General features: G+C 35.3%; 1 protein-coding gene across 3 annotated transcripts in view; it reads right to left on the bottom strand.

The window, feature by feature from the left end:
• CFAP69 (cilia and flagella associated protein 69) overlaps positions 1-23,519 on the bottom strand; it is a 72,809-nt gene that overhangs the window by 15,671 nt on the left and 33,619 nt on the right. For all 3 annotated transcript variants that reach the window (XM_057549742.1, XM_007195805.2, XM_057549741.1), the window contains 6 exons: positions 22,205-22,253; positions 21,988-22,109; positions 19,226-19,442; positions 16,367-16,531; positions 13,389-13,507; positions 11,329-11,447 (listed from right to left, as the gene is read on the bottom strand). In XM_057549742.1, the coding sequence (XP_057405725.1) occupies positions 11,329-11,447; positions 13,389-13,507; positions 16,367-16,531; positions 19,226-19,442; positions 21,988-22,109; positions 22,205-22,253 (791 nt within the window). The remainder of the gene's footprint in view (positions 1-11,328; positions 11,448-13,388; positions 13,508-16,366; positions 16,532-19,225; positions 19,443-21,987; positions 22,110-22,204; positions 22,254-23,519) is intronic.

Here is a 23,519-nt window from a genome sequence, read left to right as displayed (position 1 = left end):
ATACCCCACATCCAAAGACAAAGGAGAAGCCACAATGAGATGGTAGGACGGGCACAATCACAATAAAATCAAATCCCATAACTGCTCGGTGGGTGACCCACAAAGTGGAGAACACTTATACCACAGAAGTCCACCCACTGGAGTGAAGGTTCCGAGCCCCACGTCAGGCTTCCCAACCTGGGGGTTCGGCAAAGGGAGGACGAATTCCTAGAGAATCAGACTTTGAAGGCTAGTGGGATTTGATTGCAGGACTTTGACAGGACTAGGGGAAACAGAGACTCCATTCTTGGAGGGCACACACAAAGTAGTGTGCGCATTGGGACCCAGGGGAAGGAGCAGTGACCCCATAGAGACTGAACCAGACCTACCTGCTACTGCAGGGGGTCTCCTGCAGAGATGGGGGTGGCTCTGTCTCACCGTGAGGACAAGGACACTGGCAGCAGAAGTTCTGGGAAGTACTCCTTGGCGTGACCTCTCCCAGAGTCCGCCATTAGCCCCAACAAAGAGCCTGGGTAGGCTCCAGTGTTGGGTTGCCTCAGGCCAAACAACCAACAGGGAGGGGACCCAGCCCCACCCATTAGCAGACAAGCAGATTGAAGTTTTACTGAGCTCAGCCCACCAGAGCAACAGGCAGCTGTACCCACCACCAGTCCCTCCCATCAGAAAACTTGCACAAGCCTCTTAGATAGCCTCATCCACCAGAGGGCAGACAGCAGAAGCAAGAAGAACTACAATCCTGCAGCCTGTGGACCAAAAACCATATTCATAGAAAGATAGACAAGAAGAAAAGGCAGAGGGCTATGTACCAGATGAAGGAACAAGATAAAACCCCCCCAAAAAACTAAATGAAGTGGAGATAGGCAACCTTCCAGAAAAAGAATTCAGAATAATGATAGTGAAGATGATCCAGGACCTCAGAAAAAGAATGCAGGCAAAGATCGAGAAGATGCAAGAAATGTTTAACAAAGATCTAGAAGAATTAAAGAACAAACAAACAGAGATGAACAATAAAATAACTGAAATGAAGACTACACTAGAAGGAATCAATAGCAGAATAACTGAGGCAGAAGAACGGATAAGTGACCTGGAAGACAGAATGGTGGAATTCACTGCTGCGGAACAGAATAAAGAAAAAAGAATGAAAAGAAATGAAGACAGCCTAAGAGACCTCTGGGACAACATTAAACGCAACAACATTCACATCATAGGGGTCTCGGAAGGAGAAGAGAGAGAGAAAAAACCTGAGAAAATATGTGAAGAGATTATAGTCGAAAACTTCCCTAACATGGGAAAGGAAATAGCCACCCAAGTCCAGGAAGCACAGAGAGTCCCATACAGGATAAACCCAAGGAGAAACACGCTGAGACACATAGTAATCAAACTGGCAAAAATTAAAGACAAAGAAAAATTACTGAAAGCAGCAAGGGAAAAATGACAAATAACAGACAAGGGAACTCCCATAAGGCTAACAGCTGATTTCTCAGCAGAAACTCTACAAGCCAGAATGGAGTGGCATGATATACTTAAAGTGATGAAAGGGAAAACCTACAACCAAGATTACTCTACCCAGCAAGGATCTCATTCAGATTCGATGGAGAAATAAAAAGCTTTACAAACAAGCAAAAGCCAAGAGAATTCAGCACCACCAAACCAGCTCTATAACAAATACTAAAGGAACTTCTCTAAGTGGGAAACACAAGAGAAGAAAAGGACCTACAAAAACACACCCAAAACGATTAAGAAAATGGTAATAGGAACATACATATTGATAATTACCTTAAACGTGAATGGATTAAATGCTCCAACCAAAAGACACAGGCTTGCTGAATGGATACAAAAACAAGACCCATATATACGCTGTCTGCAAGAGACCCAATTCAGACCTAGGGACACATACAGACTGAAAGTGAGGGGATGGAAAAAGATATTCCATGCAAACGGAAATCAAAAGAAAGCTGGAGTAGCAACTCATATAAGATAAAATAGACTTTAAAATAAAGAATGTTACAAGAGACAAGGAAGGACACTACATAATGATGAAGGGATCAATCCAAGAAGAAGATAAAACAATTATAAATATATATGCACCCAACATAGGAGCACCTCAATACATAAAGCAACTGCTAACAGCTATAAAAGAGGAAATCAACAGTAACACAATAATAGTGGTGGACTTTAACACCTCACGTACACCAATGGACAGATCATCCAAACAGAAAATTAATAAGGAAAAACAAGCTTTAAATGACACAATAGACCAGATAGATTTAATTGATATTTATAGGACATTCCATCCAAAAACAGCAGATTACACTTTCTTCTCAAGTGCGCATGGAACATTCTCCAGGAGCGATCACATCTTGGGTCACCAATCAAGCCTCAGTAAATTTAAGAAAATGAAATCATATCAAGCATCTTTTTTGACCACAATGCTATGAGATTAGAAACCAATTACAGGGAAAGAAACGTAAAAAACACAAACACATGGAGGCTAAACAATACGTTACTAAATAACCAAGAGATCACTGAAGAACTCAAAGAGGAAATCAAAAAATACCTAGAGACAAATGACAATGAAAACACGATGATGCAAAACCTATGGGATGCTGCAAAAGCAGTTCTAAGAGGGAAGTTTATAGCTATACAAGCCTACATCAAGAAACAAGAAAAATCTCAAATAATCAATCTAACCTTACACCTAAAGGAACTAGAGAAAGAAGAACAAACAAAACCCAAAGTTATTGGAAGGACAGAAATCATAAAGATCAGAGCAGAAATAAATGAAATAGAAACAAAGAAAACAATAGCAAAGATCAATAAAACTAAAAGCTGGTTCTTTGAGAAGATAAACAAAATTGATAAACCATTAGCCAGACTCATCAAGAGAAAGAAGGAGAGGACTCAAATCAATAAAATCAGAAATGAAAAAGGAGAAGCTACAACAGACACCGCAGAAATACAAAGCATCCTAAGAGACTACTACAAGCAACTCTATGCCAATAAAATAGACAACCTGGAAGAAATGGACAAATTCTTAGGAAGGTATAACCTCCCAAGACTGAACCAGGAAGAATTAGAAAATATGAACGGACTAATCACAAGTAATGAAATTGAAACTGTGATTAAAAATCTTCCAACAAACAAAAGTCCTGGACCAGATGGCTTCACAGGTGAATTCTATCAAACATTTAGAGAAGAGCTAACACCCGTCCTTCTCAAACTCTTCCCAAAAACTGCAGAGGAAGGAGCACTCACAAACTCATTCTATGAGGCCACCATCACCCTGATACCAAAACCAGACAAAGATACTACAAAAAAAGAAAATTACACACCAATATCACTGATGAATATAGATGCAAAAATCCTCAACAAAATACTAGCAAACAGAATCCAAGAACACATTAAAAGGATAATACACCATGATCAAGTGGGATTTATCCCAGGGATGCAAGGATTCTTCAATATACGCAAATCAATTAATGTGATACACCATATTAACAAATTGAAGAATAAAACCCATATGATCATCTCAATAGATGCAGAAAAAGCTTCTGACAAAATTCAACACCCATTTATGATAAAAACTTTCCAGAAAGTGGGCATAGAGGGAACCCACCTCAACATAATAAAGGCCATATACGACAAACCCGCAGCAAACATCATTCTCAATGGTGAAAAGCTGAAAGCATTTCCTCTAAGATCAGGAACAAGACAAGGATGTCCACTCTCACCAGTATTATTCAACATAGTTTTGGAAGTCCTATCCATGGCAATCAGAGAAGAAAAAGAAATAAAAGGAATACAAATTGGAAAAGAAGAAGTAAAACTGTCACTGTTTGCAGATGACATGATACTATACATAGAGAATCCTATAGATGCCACCAGAAAACTACTAGAGCTAATCAATGAATTTGGTAAAGTCGCAGGGTACAAAATTAATGCACAGAAATCTCTTGCATTCCTATATACTAATGATGAAAAATCTGAAAGAGAAATTAAGGAAACACTCCCATTTACCATTGCAACAAAAAGAATAAAATACCTAGGAATAAACCTACCTAGGGAGACAAAAGACCTGTATGCAGAAAACTATAAGACACTGATGAAAGAAATTAAAGAGGATACCAACAGATGGAGAGATATACCATGTTCTTGGATTGGAAGAATCAATATTGTGAAAATGACTATACTCCCCAAAACAATCTACAGATTCAATGCAATCCCTATCAAATTACCAATGGCATTTTTTACAGAACTAGAACTAAAAATCTTAAAATTTGTATGGCGACACAAAAGACCCCAAATAGCCAAAGCATTCCTGAGGGAAAAAAACAGAGCTGGAGGAATCGGACTCCCTGACTTCAGACTGTACTACAAAGCTACGGTAATCAAGACAATATGGTACTGGCACAAAAACAGAAACATAGATCAATGGAACAAGATAGAAAGCCCAGAGATAAACCCACGCACCTATGGTCAACTAATCTATGACAAAGGAGGCAAGGATATACAATGGAGAAAAGACAGTCTCTTCAATAAGTGGTGCTGGGAAAACTGGACAGCTACATGTAAAAGAATGAAATTAGAACACTCCTTAACACCATACACAAAAATAAACTCAAAATGGATTAGAAATCTAAATGTAAGACTGGACACTGTAAAACTCTTAGAGGAAAACTTAGGAAGAACATTCTGACATAAATCACAGCAAGATCTTTTTTGATTCACCTCCTAGAGTAATGGAAATAAAAACAAAAATAAACAAATGGGACGTTATAAAACTTTAAACTTTTGCACAGCAAAGGAAACCATAAACAAGACAAAAAGCCAACCCTCAGAATGGGAGAAAATATTTGCAAACGAATCAATGGACAAAGGATTAATCTCCAAAATATATAAACAGCTCATGCAGCTCAATATTAAAGAAACAAACAACCCAATCCAAAAATGGGCAGAAGACCTAAGTAGACATTTCTCCAAAGAAGACATACAGATGGCCAAGAAGCACATGAATAGCTGCTCAGCATCACTAATTATTAGAGAAATGCAAATCAAAACTACAATGAGGTATCACCTCACCCCAGTTAGAATGGGCATCATCAGAAAATCTACAAGCAACAAATGCTGGAGAGGGTGTGGAGAAAAGGGAACCCTCTTGCAATGTTGGTGGGAATGTAAATTGATACAGCCCCTATGGAGAACAGTATGGAGGTTCCTTAAAAACCTAAAAATAGAATTACCATATGACCCAGCAATTCCACTACTGGGCATATACCCAGAGAAAACCATAATTCAAAAAGACACATGCACCCCAATATTCATTGCAGCACTATTTACAATAACCAGGTCATGGAAGGAACCTAAATGCCCATCGATAGACGAATGGATAAAGAAGATGTGGTACATATAGACAATGGACTATTAGCCATAAAAAGGAACAAAATTGGGTCATTTGCAGAGACGTGGATGGATCTAGAGACTGTCATAAAGAGTGAAGTAAGTCAGAAAGAAAAACAAATATCATTTATTAACACATATATGTGGAACCTAGAAAAATGGTACAGAGGAACCAGTTTTCAGGACAGAAATTGAGACACAGATGTAGAGAACAAATGTATGGACACTAAGTGAAGACAGCAGCGGGGGCGTGGGGGTGGTGGTGTGATGAATTGGGAGATTGGGATTGACATGTATACACTGATGTGTATAAAATGGATGACTAATAAGAACTGCTGTATAAAAAAATAAATAAAATTAAATTCCAGAAAAACTAAAGAAATAGAAAAGGTGAAATTGAATGAACGAAAAAAACCCCACAGAAATTAATTAAATATAAAACAAAATAAAATAGAAATAATAATGCACACAGATTGATTCTTTAAAAAGACTAATAATATTGATCAACTCCTGGTGAAACCCATCAAGAAAAAAGCGAGAGGGAGAAGGCAGAAATGATTAATACCAAGAAAGGAAAAGAAAGCATCACTTTGTATCCTACAGACATTAAAAATCCTAAGAGGATATTACAAACAGCCTTATGAGAGTAAATATGAAAATTTAGACAAAATAAATGAGTGCCTAGAAAAAGACATCAGAACGTATGCAAGAATAGAAAACCTTAATAGACACACACATATTAAAGAAATGAAATCTATACTTCAGAATCTTTCTACAAAGAGAACTCCAGGCACAGATGACTTAATCGGTGAATTCCACAAATTATTTAAGAAAGATATGAAAACAATCTTACATAAACTCTTTCTAGAAAAAATATTACCTGTTTTTCTGAGGTCAAAATAAACTAAATACCAAAACCATCCATGGAACATTAATAAAAAGGAAAATTAAACTCACATTACATGGTACCAAAAAAAAAATCTAAAAATATTAGCTAATTGAATCCAACAACATAGAAAAAGAAATAATACACCATAACCAGGTCAGACTTATTCAAGGAATACAATGTGATGGACCACATTAATAGAATAAAGGAGAAATAGTATATGATATCTCAATAGAAGTAAAAGTGTTTGATAAAATTTAAAGTCCTTTCATGATGCAAATGAATAGACAAGAACTCCTCTCAGTTAAGTTCCTAAGAAAAGGAAAAAGATCCGATGCCCAGTGTTACTAATTAAACATTGGACTTATTATCTTTTAGACAAAGGGAATTGAGTTGTGCTGTAATAAAAGACACATAAATAAAACTATTTATCTTAGTATAACTGTGAGGTAGTAAGTAAAAAAGGGATAAAACATCAAGTCATTTTCTGCAGTAACCACTGAATCCCAATGTATTGGTAGATAGTAAGGATGGTACTCATTAATATTCATCTCTAAATTTTTTACTATGCTTAATACAGCACTTTGGTCAATAAGACTTTGCCGTTGAAACCTAAGATCAGGTTATCATTTTATCACTATATCCCTCTCTTCTCTGCTGTAAAAAGAAACTAGATAGTTGATTAGCCCCATTGTCTATGTGTATCTGGAAGAGAGCTGAGTATTCCAGCTCTCTATATAAAAAGAGAATTTGCAGGGGATAAATCTAGTTACTTCATCTTATGGAAAGTAATATTCATCAGAGTTTCACCCCACCCCATGTTTACTGAAGTATAACTGGAATTTTTTAATCTGCATATACTTATTATATATAATTTGGTGAGTTTGTACATATGTATATACTTGTGTTACTATCACCACAATCCAGGTAATAAAAATATTCATCACCTCTAAAAGTTTCCTTGTATCCCTTTGTGGTATTTTTTTTTTTTTGTAGTAAGACCACTGAACATACTAGATCCATGCACTTAACAAATGTTTAAGTACACAATACCTTACCTTAACTATAGCTGCTATATTATAGAGCAGATCTATGAGCAATATGTTGTACTGCAGATCTCTGGAGCTTACTAATCTTGTATGACTATAACATTATACCTGGTGAATGATAACACCTCATGCCTCCCTCACTCCATCATTCCACTGTCTACATACTGTTATCTACTTCTACACTTTTATTTTAGATGCCTTTTATAAGAGAAATTATGTATAAGAGAAATCCTTCTGTGAATGACTTATTTCACTTAGCATAATGTCTTCTAGGTCCATCCATGTTCTTGCAAATGGTAGGATTTCCTTCTCTTTTAAAGCTGAGTAATATTCCATTGTATGTATATACCACATTTTCTTTATTCATTCATCTGCTGATGGACATTTGGGTGGTTTCTGTATCTTTGCTATTGTGAATAATGCTGCAGTGAACATAAGAGTGCAGCTATCTCTTCAAGATCCTGATTTCAATTCTTCTGGATATATACCCAGAAATGAGATTACTGGATCATATGGTAGTTCTATCTTTCATTTTCTGAGGAACCTCCATACTGTTTTCCACAGTGGCTGTACCACTATGTCTTTCACCCCTTGGTTATGTTTATTTTTAAGTATTTTATACTTAGAAATTGCAAATGTGATTGTTTTCCTAATTTCCTTTTTTTGGAGTAGTTCATTATTGGTGTATAGAAATGCAACTGATTTTTATATGTTAATTTTGTATCCTGCAACTTTACTGAATCCATTTATTAGTTCTAACAGTTTTTTGGTGGAGTCTTTAGTGTTTTTTACGTATAAGATCATGTCATCTGCAGAGATAATTTTACCTTTTTCTTTCTGATTTGGATGCCTTTTATTTATTTATTTTTTCTTGCCTAACTGCTCTGGGTAGGACTTATAGTACTATATTGAGTAGAAGTGGTGAGAGTGGGCATCCTTGCCTGATACAGATCTTAGAGAAAAAGCTTTCAGCTTTTCACCATTCAGTGTGTGATATTAGCTGTGGCCTTTTCATATACAGCCTTTATTGTGTTGAGGTAAATTCCTTCTCTACCTAATTTATTGAGAGTTTTTATCATGAAAGGGTGTTGAATTCTGTCAAATGCTTTTCCTGTATACATTGAGATAATTATGTGATTTTTGTCCTTTTGTGATATACCACATTAATGTGGTATATCACATTGACTAATGCATATATTGAACTATTCTTGCTTTCCAGGGATAAATTCCACTTGGTCATGGTGTATAATCCTTTTAATGTGCTGTTGAATTCAGTTTACTAATATTTCCTAGAGGATTTTTGCTTCCATGTTCATCAGGGATATTGGGCTGTAGTTCTCTTTTTTTTGGCCACACTGCGTGGCTTGCAGGATCTTAGTTCCCTCACCAGGAATTGAAACCAGGCCCACGGCAGTGAAAGTGCCGAGTCCTAACCCCTGGACTACCAAGGAACTCCCAATTCTTTTTTATGATGTCTTTGTCTGGCTTTGGTATTAAGGTGATGCTGGCCTCATAAAATGAGTTTGGAAGTGTTCCCTGTTCTCCTACCTTTCAGAATAATTCTTCTTTAAATTTTTGGTAAAAATCACATGTGAAGCTCTCTGGACGTGGGCTTTTTTGGCTGGGAGGTTTTTGATTACTGATTCAATCTCCTTATTGTTATTGGTCTGTTCAGGCTTTCTATTTCCTCTTGATTCAGTCTCAGTACATTGTATATTTCTAGGAATTTATCCATTTCTTCTATGTTGTCCAATTTGTTGGCAGATGGTTGTTTACAATAGTCCCTTATGATCTTTTTTATTTCTGTGTTATCTGTGTGATCTCTTTCATTTATAATTTTATTTCAGTCTTCTCTCTTTTTCTCTTAGTCTAGCTAAAGTTTTGTCAGTTTTCAAAAAAGTTTTGTTATCTCTTCAGAGAAGCAACTCTTGGTTTTGTTGAGTTTTTCTACTCTCTATTTCATTTATTTCTGCTGTAGTTGTTATTATTTCCTTTGTTCTGATAACTTTGGGCTTGGTTTGTTCTGTTTTATAGTTCCTTGAGGTGTAAAGTTAGGATATTTGACTCTTCTTTTTAAACATAGGGATTTTTCACTATAAACTTCCCTCTTAGTGCTGCTTTTGCTGTATCACGTAAGTTTAGGTATGTTGTGTTTTCATTTTAGTTTTTCTTGAGAAATTTTCTAATTTCCCTTTTATTTTTGTCTTTGACCCAATGGTTGTTCAAGAGTATGTTGTTTGATTTCCATGCATTTGTGAGTTTTTCTGGTTTCCTTTAGTTATTGATTTCTAGTTGTATTCAGTTGTGGTCAGAAAGGAATGATTTCAGTCTTCTAAAATTTGTCAAGACTTGTTTTATGACCTTACATGTGATCTACCCTAGAGAATGCTCCATTTGTGTTTGTAAAAAAAAAGAAAAAAAACTCTGTGTCTCCTCTCAAAACTACTCTAGATACTTCACTTAGGGCCACCAAATGTGTAGGTTTTTCCTACACAAACAAATTCTTCAATTCTCAGTGGACATTAACTGGGTGTCCTACAATTCAGTTCAATTCAGAAACTATCTACCTAGAGTTAGCATCAGATCTCACAGGTTAAGGGTTCAGTCCCACAAGACTGTGCTGCTTTCCTTCCCCAACCTTAAATTCCGGTCCAGGTTGTCACCTGTGCTTCTGATAAACCAGCTATAGAGTAGCTCACAGATCTCAGGAAAATAGTTTACTTACTAGATTACTAGTTTATTATAAAATGATCCAACTTGGGAACAGCCCGATGGAAGAGATGATTAGGGCAAGGTATATGGGGAAGGGGCATGGAGCTTCCATGCCCTCTCTCAGCACCTCCAAGTGCTCACCAACCTGGAAGCTCTCTCAGTCTCATAGTTTAGGATTTTTATGGAGGCTTCATTATGTAGGTGTAATTGATGAAATCAGTGGCCATTGATGGTTAAACTCAATTTACAGCCTCTCTCCCCTCCCTGGAGGTTGAGGGTGGAGCTGAAAGTTACAACCCTTTAATTAACCATATAGTTAGTTCCCCTGGCAACCAGGCTCCCATCCTGTGGTTATCTAGGGGCTTTCCAAAACTCACCTCACTAACATAAACTCAGATGTAGTCGAAAGGGGCTTGTTATGAATAACAATAGATACTACTTTCATCTTTATTACTCTGAAACTATTATAGGAACTGAGGATAAAAGACCAAATATTGTAAACAAAAGATGTTCGCATTGCTCTTATTAATTAAGAAATTACAAGGGTTTTAGGAGCTCTGTACTAGAAATGGACCAAATACATATTTTTAAATTATAAATCACAATATCACAGTGATTGGAAAAAATGTGTTTTCTGCTGTTATTGGTAATGTTCTACATACATCTGTTAGGTCCATTTGGTCTATAGTCATGAGTTGTTTGTTTGTTTGTTTGTTTTTGAACTAATGTGTTATAGTGTGGCTCTCATGAATTCCACCCAAATAGAAGAAATGTGTTAAGTGTTAATGATATAGGAAACTCAACTAATTTTCCCCAAGACAAAATTTCATAAATTAATGTTAAGAAAAGTAGTATATATATATATTTGCCCTTTGGAATGCTAAAATGTTTGGGAAACAATATTGATTAGGAAATTCCTAATCAACTGGTTTTCAACTTTTTAAGATAAGATGAATGAGGAATTCAGCAGTCTTCAAGAATAAGAAGAATACTGTATGAGTAATAGTAGATGCTTGTGTTTTCCCAGGCCAGGGAAAAATGGAATGCATTCAAATCACAAAAAACAAGGATTTAAGTTTAGATACAAGAATGGTTTTATATTTGAGTGATGGACAAGACTACTTTCCAAAGGATATTGGTAAGTGTCATTTCTGGACTACTGAAAAGAAAAAGGCTTATCTTTCTGCTGTAGTTTTGAGGGAAGAAAATTGGCATACATAGCTACCAAAAGATGTAATTTTCTTTTACTGTGATTCTATCTAACATGGGTACAGTAATACTCACCAAATGCTGTCCAATGTACTAAAAAGAAGTACATTATAGCCTAATCCACTCTGTAACTTCTTGGGGTCTGTTTTCATTACATGAAGAATTATATCCACTCCTTCAGTTCCAAAAATTTCCTAAGAGATTTATTTAAAATTATTTCTTGAAATAAATAAATAATCCTTTCCTTTCCCATTTCATCCTGTCCCCTAAAACTTTTTCTACCAGAAAAATAACAACAACATTTTTAGGAAAATAGTACTGTAATACAATTTTTTTTTTCAAATTTGTACTCACTTGTTCTCAGGAATTTAAGACAAATTATTGTAAAGCTAGTCATTTTAGAGAGGATATCAATCAACATGTCAGCTTAATGCCCCTTTATATTTTTTCCCTTTCTCTTTCTTTAAAAAAAAATAAACCGTAAGGCTTGTCCCATGGTTTTCTTCCACATTGTAATGAATGTAATCTAACATCATGTCAGATGAGTACTAGATAGCAACAACTAATTTAAGGGGTTAAAATTCTATCATGGAAGATTTTCCAATGTTCCCAAGAGAGAAATAAATTTATAAATAGCAGTTAAAACCTTTAATAATTTATGTGATGTTATCACCAATTAATATTCGTCTGTTACCAAGTACCTTTCCTATTGTCTTGTCATTCAGTTCTGGTTCCCAGTAAGCAAGACTATGAGTGTTTTCCAGAAGAACACAGGTGCAGGGTGATAGAATATAAGAAGTTCCACCAAAGCTTGGAGCTAAGTATGTGTTTACTGTTCTTTTTTGCCTCTCCCTCAAATCACTCTATTGAAACCTTCATAATTTTTAATTTTTATCTTTCCAAATCTATGTCTTACTATTTAAGTTATTAATCTCTGAGACTCAGAGTTTGCTATGACATTGAAAAGATCAAAGGGAATTAAGCTCTTTTTTCTAACTTTTAGTTTTAGGTATGAACCCAGTTCAAACCCAAAACATCATTTATAATGGTACAGCCACTCTGGAAAACTATTTGCCAGTTTCTTCAAAACATACACCTATCTTATGATCCATTAGTTGCACTCCTAGGTATTTATCCAAGAGAAATGAAAGCATTATGTCCACAAAAAGACTAGTACAAGAATGTTAATTAAAGCTTTAAACATAGTAGTCCCAAATGGAATCAACGTAAGTGTTTATCAATAAGGGAATAGAGAAACAAATTTTGTTGTATTCATACAATACTATTCAGCAATAAAAAGGAATGAATTATTGATACGTGCAATAACATGGATATATTTCAGAAATATGGTGCTGGCTGATAGAAACCAGAACTAACAGAGTAAATAATCATGTGATTCCATTCATATAAAGTTAAAAAATATGCAAAACTAATTTATGGGAATAGAAATCAGAAAAGTGGTTGCCTGTAGGCAAGTGGGGGCATGGCTGCTAAGCGGCATGAAAGAATGTTACAGGGAGATAAAAATATTCCATATTTTAATTGTGATATGGGTTAAATGGATGCATACATTTGTCAAAACCTATCAAACTATATACTTAAGATCTATATACTTTACTGTATGTAATTATACGCTTAAAAAAGAATATTAGGGGGCTTCCCTGGTGGCGCAGTGGTTGAGAATCTGCCTGCTAATGCAGGAGACACGGGTTCGAGCCCTGGTCTGGGAAGATCCCACATGCCACGGAGCGGCTGGGCCCGTGAGCCACAACTACTGAGCCTGCGCGTCTGGAGCCTGTGCCCCGCGACGGGAGAGGCCGCGATAGTGAGAGGCCCGCGCACCGCGATGAAGAGTGGCCCCCGCACCGCGATGAAGAGTGGCCCCCGCTTGCCGCAACTGGAGAAAGCCCTCGCACGAACCGAAGACCCAACACAGCCAAAAATAAATAAATAAATAAATAAATAAATAAATAAATAAATAAATAAGAAAATCCTTTAAAAAAAAAAAAAAAAGAATATTAAATCTTCATAAGATTAAAAAAACACCAACATTTATGGACATTTACTAAGAAAAAGTTCATAGTGTTATGTGATTGAGAGATCTGAACAAAACTTTGATTCACAGGCATACATACCTTCCTAGGAATATGATGTTCACAAAGACCAGATAAAATAAGTAAAATATCAGATTGAATTTCCAAAACAATGGCCTCTTCCTTATCATTATACTTGCTTATTGTATTTTTAAAGATTCCTGATTTGAAAAGAGTTAAAGAATGTAAAGTTATTGAACATTGTATTTTTATTTTGATCAATTACTGTTCTGAAATTCTTTCTTATAAAATTTCAACTAGAAAAACTATTTTTAAAAGGGCTATTTTCATTGTATGGTTTCCTAGAAGCTGTAGACAGAAGATGATAAATGGATTCTTTGGGCTCTCAATGCAATCAGTAGCCCCATATATATAGAAATTCTAGTACATAATTAATGGCGTGTCATTAAAAGAAGCCCTTAACAACCTGATACTTCACCAAGCAAACAAAACTGTTTAAAAATATGCAGTTTCATGAGGCAAAGATGTGTGCCTTTGCAAATATATGACCAAAATGCCTGATCATAGCTTGCCTCATCTCTTCTTGTCCTTGTGGTCAACAGGGTCAATCTTAAGCAAAGGTGGAAGACATCCCTAAGTACGTTTTCTATTCCTGTTACTTCTTTCTGCATCGTCTCCTTATGTCTACTCGAAGGCATCTTCAACAACTTAGGTAGCAATATTCCCAAGTTCTTTAAAAGCTCTCCTTCCAATGAAAATTTTAAAAGACTTGAAAATAGCCACTTACATTGATGGAATGTCATTCACAATAAAATTTTGCCTCAAAAAAGGACTTTTCCTTTAAGCTTTGTATAAGGAACGAAAGTCATTTTTCCTCAGTTACTAAGGGATCACTGGCATTAGCAGGAAGGTGTGGAGCTATGTTTCAAAGTAAAAGGGCCATGGAAATCACAGCCTATTTCCACTGTTGGCCCTGAAGGGACAATTCTTGGTCCTGTTAGGATGAATTACAGGTGAAGGATCAGAGTCTAGAAGGCTAGGTGAGCATGCTGGAGGCCAGGGCAGAGGCACGCCATGGACAGAGGGCCTATGCTCCCTTTTTAGGACACCTTCTAGGAATCCAACCTGGCTGGCCTTGCATCTGCTTCTCCTTTCTAGATTATCTCCTCTTCTTCCTACCTGTGTACAGGGATGTCACTTTCCCTGTTGTCTGTAATAAATGTTATGTTAATACTGAATTATTTTCTTAATATTTTGGTATCCTTTAACTCCCTACATTTACCCTCTCCTTGCTCTATTCTAACCATTGGATATATTTTTCAGATTTCCTCTTTCTAAAGTAGCATTGCACATATAACTTCCCTAATCCAAACCACTAATAGCTCCCCATGCTTAAAGAGAATGAAGTTCAAACTCTATTATGGTATGCCATTCAAAACTCTTTATTGCTTGGCCTCTGACTAGACAATTAACTTTATTTCATATTATTTGTCTTCATAGAACTTTGACTCCACTTAAGCTAGCTCTGAACACATCATCATGTATATTTTGGCTTCATGTCTCTGTTTATGCTGTCCCCTTGCTTGAAAGACCATCTCTCTCTCTCTCTCTATATATATATATATTTTTCCTCTTGAATCCAGCCTTACCCTCACACCCTAACTCATAAAGATTCTTGTTAAGATTGCCCAGCCTTGAAGACTACCCTGTGGCATTTACTCTCTGTATTACTCACTAGGTGCCTTACTAACGGTGCAGGGTAACACATGCTATCTTTCTATGACATACATCTTTCCTTTTGTTTTCATTAAGGCAAGGTCCTGAGAGTTCTGTTCTATACATGTTTATGACACCAGTGCCTACACAACAGGTGTATAAACATTTACATTTACAATGCAATTACTATTTGTTGAGCTTATTACTACTATAGAGCCTCTGTTAGAGTCTGTAAGAGAAGGTTCCTGCCCCTAGGAACTCACATAATAAAGATCAGCTTCTTTCAAGTTAAAGGGAAAGGTCCTAAGAAGAAAAGAACCCTTGCTATTTGCTCTCCCTTCCCCACTTGCTACCCAGGTAAGATTAAGACTTCTTCTTAGGTATATGGAAAATTGTATTCATCCGGTTAGGCTGGGGCCTTCACACTGAGTTCTGTATCATGAAATGTGCACAGAAGTGATAAAATCTACTTTCAGGTTTGGTCATCCTCCAGTAAGCTCATCAAGAAAGTGAATGTTTTTGCCTAGCCCCCTTTTCAATATCCTCATTTTGCTTACTAGTATTATTATTAGAGGGCACCAACCCAATCCACTAATGATGGAAGAGCAGGCACTGAACAGGTAGAAGAGTTTTTGAGTAAGCATTTGTAATTAATTGACATCCAGCAAATTATATCACCTACTCATGAGGCAGTCACTGAACACGCATATGACAAATATAGCTTTTACTTCTCAAAGTCAGGAAAGATTAGGGCCAGAGAACTATTTATTTTTTAAATAACAAAAGGTAGAAAGCTTTTGCTTAGGTGTTCTGAATTTTACACTGAACTCGCATGTATGTATGTTGGAGATAAAGTGACTTAGCACAGTCAACTCTTTAAGTTGAAAATTAAGGATATCCTGATATTTCACATCAGAAAACCTATGTACATTTCTGTATACACCAGCGTACCAGTGTTCCGGTAATGTCAAATACACTGGAAAATATAATGTTATCCTCTTTTAAAATGACTCCAAAAGGCCTGGCCAAAAAGTGGTGATCTTACTCCTAGAAGAGTGAAATATAACACTAGCCCATTAAACAAACAAACAAAAAAAAGATAAAGATAATCCTAAATGAAACGGTATCTGAATTAAGTAAACAAATGTTTAAAGGATAAGTGACCATGATGTTTCAGTAAAGACAAACTAATTTATAGCAACAGTATGAAACAAAAATCAAGAAAATATTCAGGAGTTTGTCAGCTATAGGACAAAATAAATGTGTAGAAAAACATTTCAAACAAAAGTTCTAATTCATAAACATTCTACTTTCATCAGGACACAAACATGTTACGTTTTTACCTATCAGTTGCTGAATTGCTCTCTTTTCACAAAGATCCTTGTTTATGGTCTCATGCTCAAGGTAGACCATGGCTCTCAAGAGTCTTAAACTGTAACGCATCTGGGCAAACTTGTTTCCACGGCCACCTGTACCATGAAAACTGTTCCCATGACTAAAGAAGGAATCTGTAGGGAAATATTAATAGTTACTTTACATCAAGAAATTTAGATTAGACATCTTTTATATCTATATAAGTTTAAAGAGATGTTAAAATTTTGTCATACTTCAGGGTTTTTTTTTTTTTAGAGAAGTAAATATGATTCCATCCCCCTCCTCTTTCTATTTCCAGTACAGAAATATGTGTTTTTAAATTTTACTCAAATGTATCATTATTGTATGTATCTTTTGTAACTTGTTTCTGTTACTCAACGTTGTATTTTTAAAATTATTCACATTGTTACAAGTAGATCTAGATCGCTCAGTTTTAACTGCTTTCCACATCCAGTTTATAAATAACAGTTTATCCATTCACTAGTACAAATTGCTACAATGAACATTCTAGTTCATGTCCTCTTGTTCCCACTGAGAAGTGTTTCGCCTGTGACACCAGAATCATATAGGGTATACCCACATGGAATTTTATTAAAGTTGCCAAATTGTTCCCCAAAGTGGTTATATGGATACAATGTATAAGAAATAGAATTTTCCCAATCTATTTTTTTTTTTAATTTATTTATTTATTTTTATTTTTGGCTGTGTTGGGTCTTCGTTTCTGTGTTAGGGCTTTCTCTAGTTGCGGTAAGCGGGGGCCACTCTTCATCGCGGTGCGCGGGCCTCTCACTATCGCGGCCTCTCTTGTTGCAGAGCACAGGCTCCAGACGCGCAGGCTCAGTAGTTGTGGCTCACGGGCCCAGCTGCTCCGCGGCATGTGGGATCTTGCCAGACCAGGGCCCGAACCCGTGTCCCCTGCATTAGCAGGCAGACTCTCAACCACTGCGCCACCAGGGAAGCCCTTCCCAATCTATTAAATGTGAAATGGTAGTTCATTGTTATCTTAATTTGCAGAGCAATTACATTTCTCTGATTACTGGTGGGGTTGAGTGTCTTTTAATTTTTTTTGAAAGTTTGAGATTTTCTCCAAAAATTTTGAAGAATTTTCTTGGCAATCTCTATTGTTTGCCTATTCTCTACTGAGTTATTTTCTTTTTGATATGTAGGAGTTCTTTATGAACCTGAATTCTAATCGTTTATCAGTCAGAGTGGTGAGTAAATGTCTTCCCTCAATTTATAGATTGTTATCTTATTCAGATTTTGTCATACAGATATTTCCGTTTTACAGTAGTTAATACATTTAATAATCTTTAATAATCTTCTTTATAGTTTAAGCTCTTCTGTATTTAAAAAGTCTGTTTCTACCCTGTTATCATAAAGATAATTACCCATGTTTTCTTCTAAGATTTTTACAGTTTAACTTTTTGCATTTAGGGCTTGAATTCATTTTGCAATTGACTTTTTTAAACAAGCTGAAAGGATCTAATTTTTATTTTTTCACACGGAGGGCCAACTGCCAGAGCACCATCCTTCTCTCATTGATTGGCAATATCATCTCTGATGATGCCAACCTCCCATATATTCCATTCCACTGGTCTATGCCTGGTCTAGTACCATACAATTTTAATTACTATAGCTTTATGGTCAGTCTTGATAAATAACAAGGCAAGTTCTCTTTCTTTGCTATAATATGCTTTCTGTGAAAGGTTCTTTTAGAAGTAGCTTTTTGTTTAATGCTTAAAAAAAAAAAGTTCAAAATACTGTTCTCAGTAGTGTGTATAGCTTTAGAAATGTGGATTCTGGAGCTAGACTGCCTGCATTAAATCACTTACTATGTGGCAAGGAACAAGTTATTTAACTTCTCTGACTGAGTTCTACCCACTGACCAACAGGGCTAATAATAGAACCTATAACTCCTAGATTTGTTGTGAGGCCTAAATGGTTTAATACTGCTGAGGGGGTTAAGGCCTATCACATAGTAAGTACTCAATAACTGTTAGCTATCAGGCTTCTTCTTGTTAGGAAGCATTTCCTTTTTTTGCCTTATAGACTTCTGTAAACATAAATAATATAAAGGAGAGACAGGAGAATTGTTTTATTTAATACACAGTAATTTAACATGACTAAATTTAGTAACTCAGCATATTAAAAACTAGAGAATAAAAATAAGCTATAATTTTTTCTCCCTCATGGATGAGTGCTATTCTTGATCTAATGAAAATGTACCATACAAAATTATTTCCAGAGCAAAGTTACTACCAGAGAAAAATACAGTATCTTACTTATAATTTTTTTTAAAAAGAATGTACTTTTTATTTCCCTTCTAAGAATTATGAGAATTGAAATGAAATATTCATACAAATTAGGGCTCTGCTAACTTGGCAGACTACATGTGGCTAGAGATCTAGATTTGAAGCTCCATGAAGGTATGGACTTCATTTATTTTGAACATAAATGTTTAGTTAGTAGCTAAAACAATATATGGTTACTAGTAGGCATTCAATAAATATTTGTTGAATGACTAATTAAAATATTACAGGACAGTATAATTATTGGATAGGCCTGATAATATAAAAATTTAAATCAGTTTATATGAATGATTTCTTTTACTGAAAGGTATGCATCAACTATAGCTAACATTTACTAATGTCTGACTATAAATGAAATCTCAGGCTTTTTTCCTTAAAACAGCATTTAAACACATTAAAATCACAGAAGGCCAGATCTACATTGTTAGTTCTCCTTTTAATTGTATTTCTTTTTCTACACCGCCATTCAGTTGAAATATGTAGATTAGAATTTTGACAGGAATCTGAAAGGCCACTTACCTTCACTGTCACACCATTCTAAAAATGCAAGGACGTGAGCATTTCCCTGATACAACATGTACTCGTCTATTAAAAAAGGAGCCACTGATGACAAAGTGGCAATTGCATGCAGTTGTAATTCTTCATACTGTGCTGCAGACCACTCAACTATTTTGTGTTTCTCAGGCTTTTTAACATAGGTAAACAAAGCCAAAATAACTTTGCCATCAATTAATAGCTATGAGAAAGGGCAAAAAGTACTATGTTAGAAACATAATTAAAACAATTTTATTTAATCTAAGAAAATTTAATAAAAGATTTCCAATTTGATGTGTTATTGATGATCATTTCAAAATACTTTCTTCCTAAAGATTCCAAGCTATGTTAAGCACCAAAAATTAAAAAATTAAAAAACCCAAAACCAAACTCACTAATAACAACAGTTCACTGTGATCCCCCTTTCTGGGATATACACTCTATGGCTAACAATAATGTAAAATAAGTATTAGTTTTTTTAATCTATGCTGCTTATATATGCAGTTTACCTCCGCTTATGATAAAACCACAGGAGTCGAAAATTTAGAGTAAATAAACTGGTGGTTATTTCTGTCTTCCTTACTTTTGTTTCTTAAAGGAAATATTTCAGAGACTCAATTGTATATATACTTTAAGAAATCAATTTTGGCTGAAGTTATGATAATAGACTATGGCTATTTTTAATCATAGGCAACAGAACTTATACAAATACTCTATCCAGTGAATACCAGTCAGGTCACAAGCCATAGTTAATTACACGCCAAGAATTTTAAAACTGTACTGAATCCATGATGTCAATAAAAATAAAACAAAAATGCAAAGCTATTATAATATGACAATCAAGTTAATATTACAGCTGATTCTGATTGGTATATATTTATGGTTCACAAGATAGTAACACACCATGTGCTATATTCTATTCAATTTTCTTTTCATCTGGCATTATTCTAGAAAGATTTTTTCACAATAATATCTATGAATTTTTCTAAATTTTCTACTATTCCACATGGAAAGAGCACAAGATTTAGAACTGAGAAAACAAGAATAACAATTAGTTCTAGCACTGCTGTAAGTAGTAAGTGGATAATTTTTTTGAAATACTCTGTGAACTGCAAATAACAGTACACGTATTTATTATCACTACCATTACTGAGTCACAAACACAAACATGCGACAGGAAAAAAATTAGTTGATTCCATTGCTCACGTAGTGCTTTAAGAAGCTTATCAGTCTTTGTGCCATTTGACTTTGTTGTCAAATAAAATTGGTTTATAAACTATAGTGTAAATTTTATTATCTTTGTATCTGTCATTTTAATAGTTATATAATACTCCACTATAATAATAAACCATATTCTATTGAATGATTTTCTATACATTTCAGAAAATACATTTAGCTTCTATGGAGTGTACATTTTTTTTTTAAATTATTAATTATTTATTTATTATTTATTTTTGGCTGTGTTGGGTCTTCATTTCTGTGCCAGGGCCCTCCCCAGTTGTGGCGAGCACGGGCCTCTCACTATCGCGGCCCCTCCTGCCGCGGAGCACAGGCTCCAGACTCGCAGGCCCAGCAGTCGTGGCTCACGAGCCCAGCCGCTCCGCGGCACGCGGGATCCTCCCAGACCAGGGCCCGAACCCGCGTCCCCCGCATCGGCAGGCAGACTCTCAACCACTGCGCCACCAGGGAAGCCCTGGAGTGTACATTTTTGATATGAATAACAAAGTTATAACTGTAAAGACAGTTTTTTTCTGAGCATTTTTTAGTATATTCTTCAAAGTGGCATTACCAAAAAAAATTGTTTTTAGCTCTTTTAATCCTCATAATAATTCCATGAGATAGGTGTTTTCCCCACTTTGAAGTTGAGATAACTGGAATTTAGAGACGCTAAACTATGTATTCAAGATCACATTGCTAGAAAGCGACAGCACTGGATTCCACCTGACTAAAGCCTTAACCACCATATTATACCACGTTTATATTACCACTAATGAAATTGATAGAATGAATCCTCCCTTGGAACTTGAAAGAGTTTTAAGACTAAAATGAAATTTCAATTAATGCAGTAATAACTAAACTAATGGAATTGTTAGTAAGTAGTATTTTTTTTCTGTTGCTTTATAGTTTACAAAGCCCTTATCTCAGTCTCACAACAGAAGGAAGAACTGAGCCTCAGAAAGTTTAGGTGACTTTGCCAAGGACATACAGCTAGTAGGCGATAAGACAGAAGTGAAATTCATTTCCAGTGCTCTTCAAATTACACCATGCTTTATGTAGGATATAAAGTATTAAGATAATTCATTGGTAATAAAAATATGTACATAAGAAGGTTAGATTTGTGTGGAGAAAAAGCAGGTTCATACAGTTTGAGATGGGTGGTATAGAGATGAGCAATTTCCTCCAGCATTAAATCATCCCTCATTACTATGGTCAAAGATAGACTATTAGACTGGGTGGGCCTATATGGATTTTCTTTCAGTTTATGTTCTCTTATTCAGGAGCTCTAAATATATAGATAAATCTCCACGGTTCTCCTGCTTTTCCTTGGTTTATGTGGTTTAAATTTAGGTAAATTCACTGTTCATTAATAGATAAGAGAAATTTTGAAAAAGTGAAATTCCAGTGAATATGAGTTTGTTACCTTCTATGGTAAATATATGGGCTGATGAAAGATTTGTAGCCATGGCTTTTAAAAAGTTATACTACAAAGTGAGACAATTTTAATTTTTATTTTGATTACTTTTTACCTGTATAGTAGATAAATCTTTATAAAAGGTCACAATTATATTGAATAGCAATTTCTTCAACTCAAAATCTTCATAGGAATTAGAAAACTTAAGACCTTTTACCAAAGGATTTTGGCTTTTAACTGTGAGAGGGAAAAAAAAGGAAGAGTAAAATAAAAGCTGAAATGGTATATGACTCATTAAGATAATTATAAGTTGAAAGTTTTATGGTTTTTACCTTCATTAAAGGTTGCAAATAATATCAAATCCCTGGTAAAGCCACACTCCTAATATAAATACACAAAATAAACAGAAAGATGAATTAATTATATGGAAATTAAGTTACAGATGCCCATATTTACTTAATATGTAGGTATTTTTTATCAGACTCTCCTTGTCATTCATTTGAGTTCATAAAGCACTAATAATAAGGGATGAAATCAAGAAAATAAAAGCATATAGCCAGATAAACTTGTAATTTATTTAATATTAAACTTACTTCTGTAGGTTCTTAGAAATATATTACATTATTCTATGAATATTTTACAAGATACTGTTTAAAATTTGGTAAGAACCCAAAATGTACTGCTAAAAGTTACTTATGTAATTCATTATCTATACCTTCAAGGGATGAAAGAAGGGAAGAAAATAGTTATTTTCAACAGCTTTTCTTCTTAAACACCCCCTGGCTCCCCACCCTGACCCCAACCACTCTCAAATATGTCAAAGGTTTGGTCAAGAGACAACAAACAATTCCTACTTAACATGAAAAGCCCTGAAGAATGACCAGAAAACATTTCAGCATGAGGGAACTCATTCCTGACAGAGATATCCTAGTTGGACTTCGTACATTAGGGAGAATTTATAGGGACAAACCTTGGGCTTTTGAGCTTGCAACTCTATATTCCTACTACTTTAAGATCCATATGGTTTCTTTAAAATGTGAAGATGTTATTCCTATTGACTCACATTCATGGAATTCACCTGAATGTTTGCAAAGATGCTGATGAGAATTTATTGACTGACCAGGGGCTTCCACAGAAACATAGGCCCACCTACACATTGCAACCTTGACTAGGAAGCTATGTAGGACGTTTTCCCCATTTGTACCGTATAAATTCCATGACTGGTTTTTTTTTTTTAATTTTATTGAAGTCTAGTTGATTTACAATGTTGTGTTAATTTCTGCTGTACAGCAAAGTGATTCAGTTATACATATATTCTTTTTCATGTTCTTTTCCATTATGGTTTATCACAAGATATTGAATATAGTTCCCTGTGCTATACAGTAGGACCTTGTTGTTTATCCATCCTATATATAATAGTTTGTATCTTCTAATCCCAAACTCCCAATCCTTCCCTCCCCCACCCCTCCCCCTTGGCAACCACAAGTCTGTTCTCTATATCTGTGAGTCTGTTTCTGTTTCATAGATATGTTCATTTGTGTCGTTTTCAGATTCCACATATAAGTGATATCATATGGTATTTGTCTTTCTCTGTGTGACTTAGTATGATAATCTCTAGGTCCATCCATGTTGCTGCAAATGGCATTA

Source organism: Balaenoptera acutorostrata, chromosome 7 (assembly GCF_949987535.1).
Source record: "Balaenoptera acutorostrata chromosome 7, mBalAcu1.1, whole genome shotgun sequence".
NCBI lineage: Eukaryota > Metazoa > Chordata > Mammalia > Artiodactyla > Balaenopteridae > Balaenoptera > Balaenoptera acutorostrata.
The sequence above is the reverse complement of the archived record's forward strand: the minus strand, read 5'-3'. Positions and strand labels throughout refer to the sequence as shown.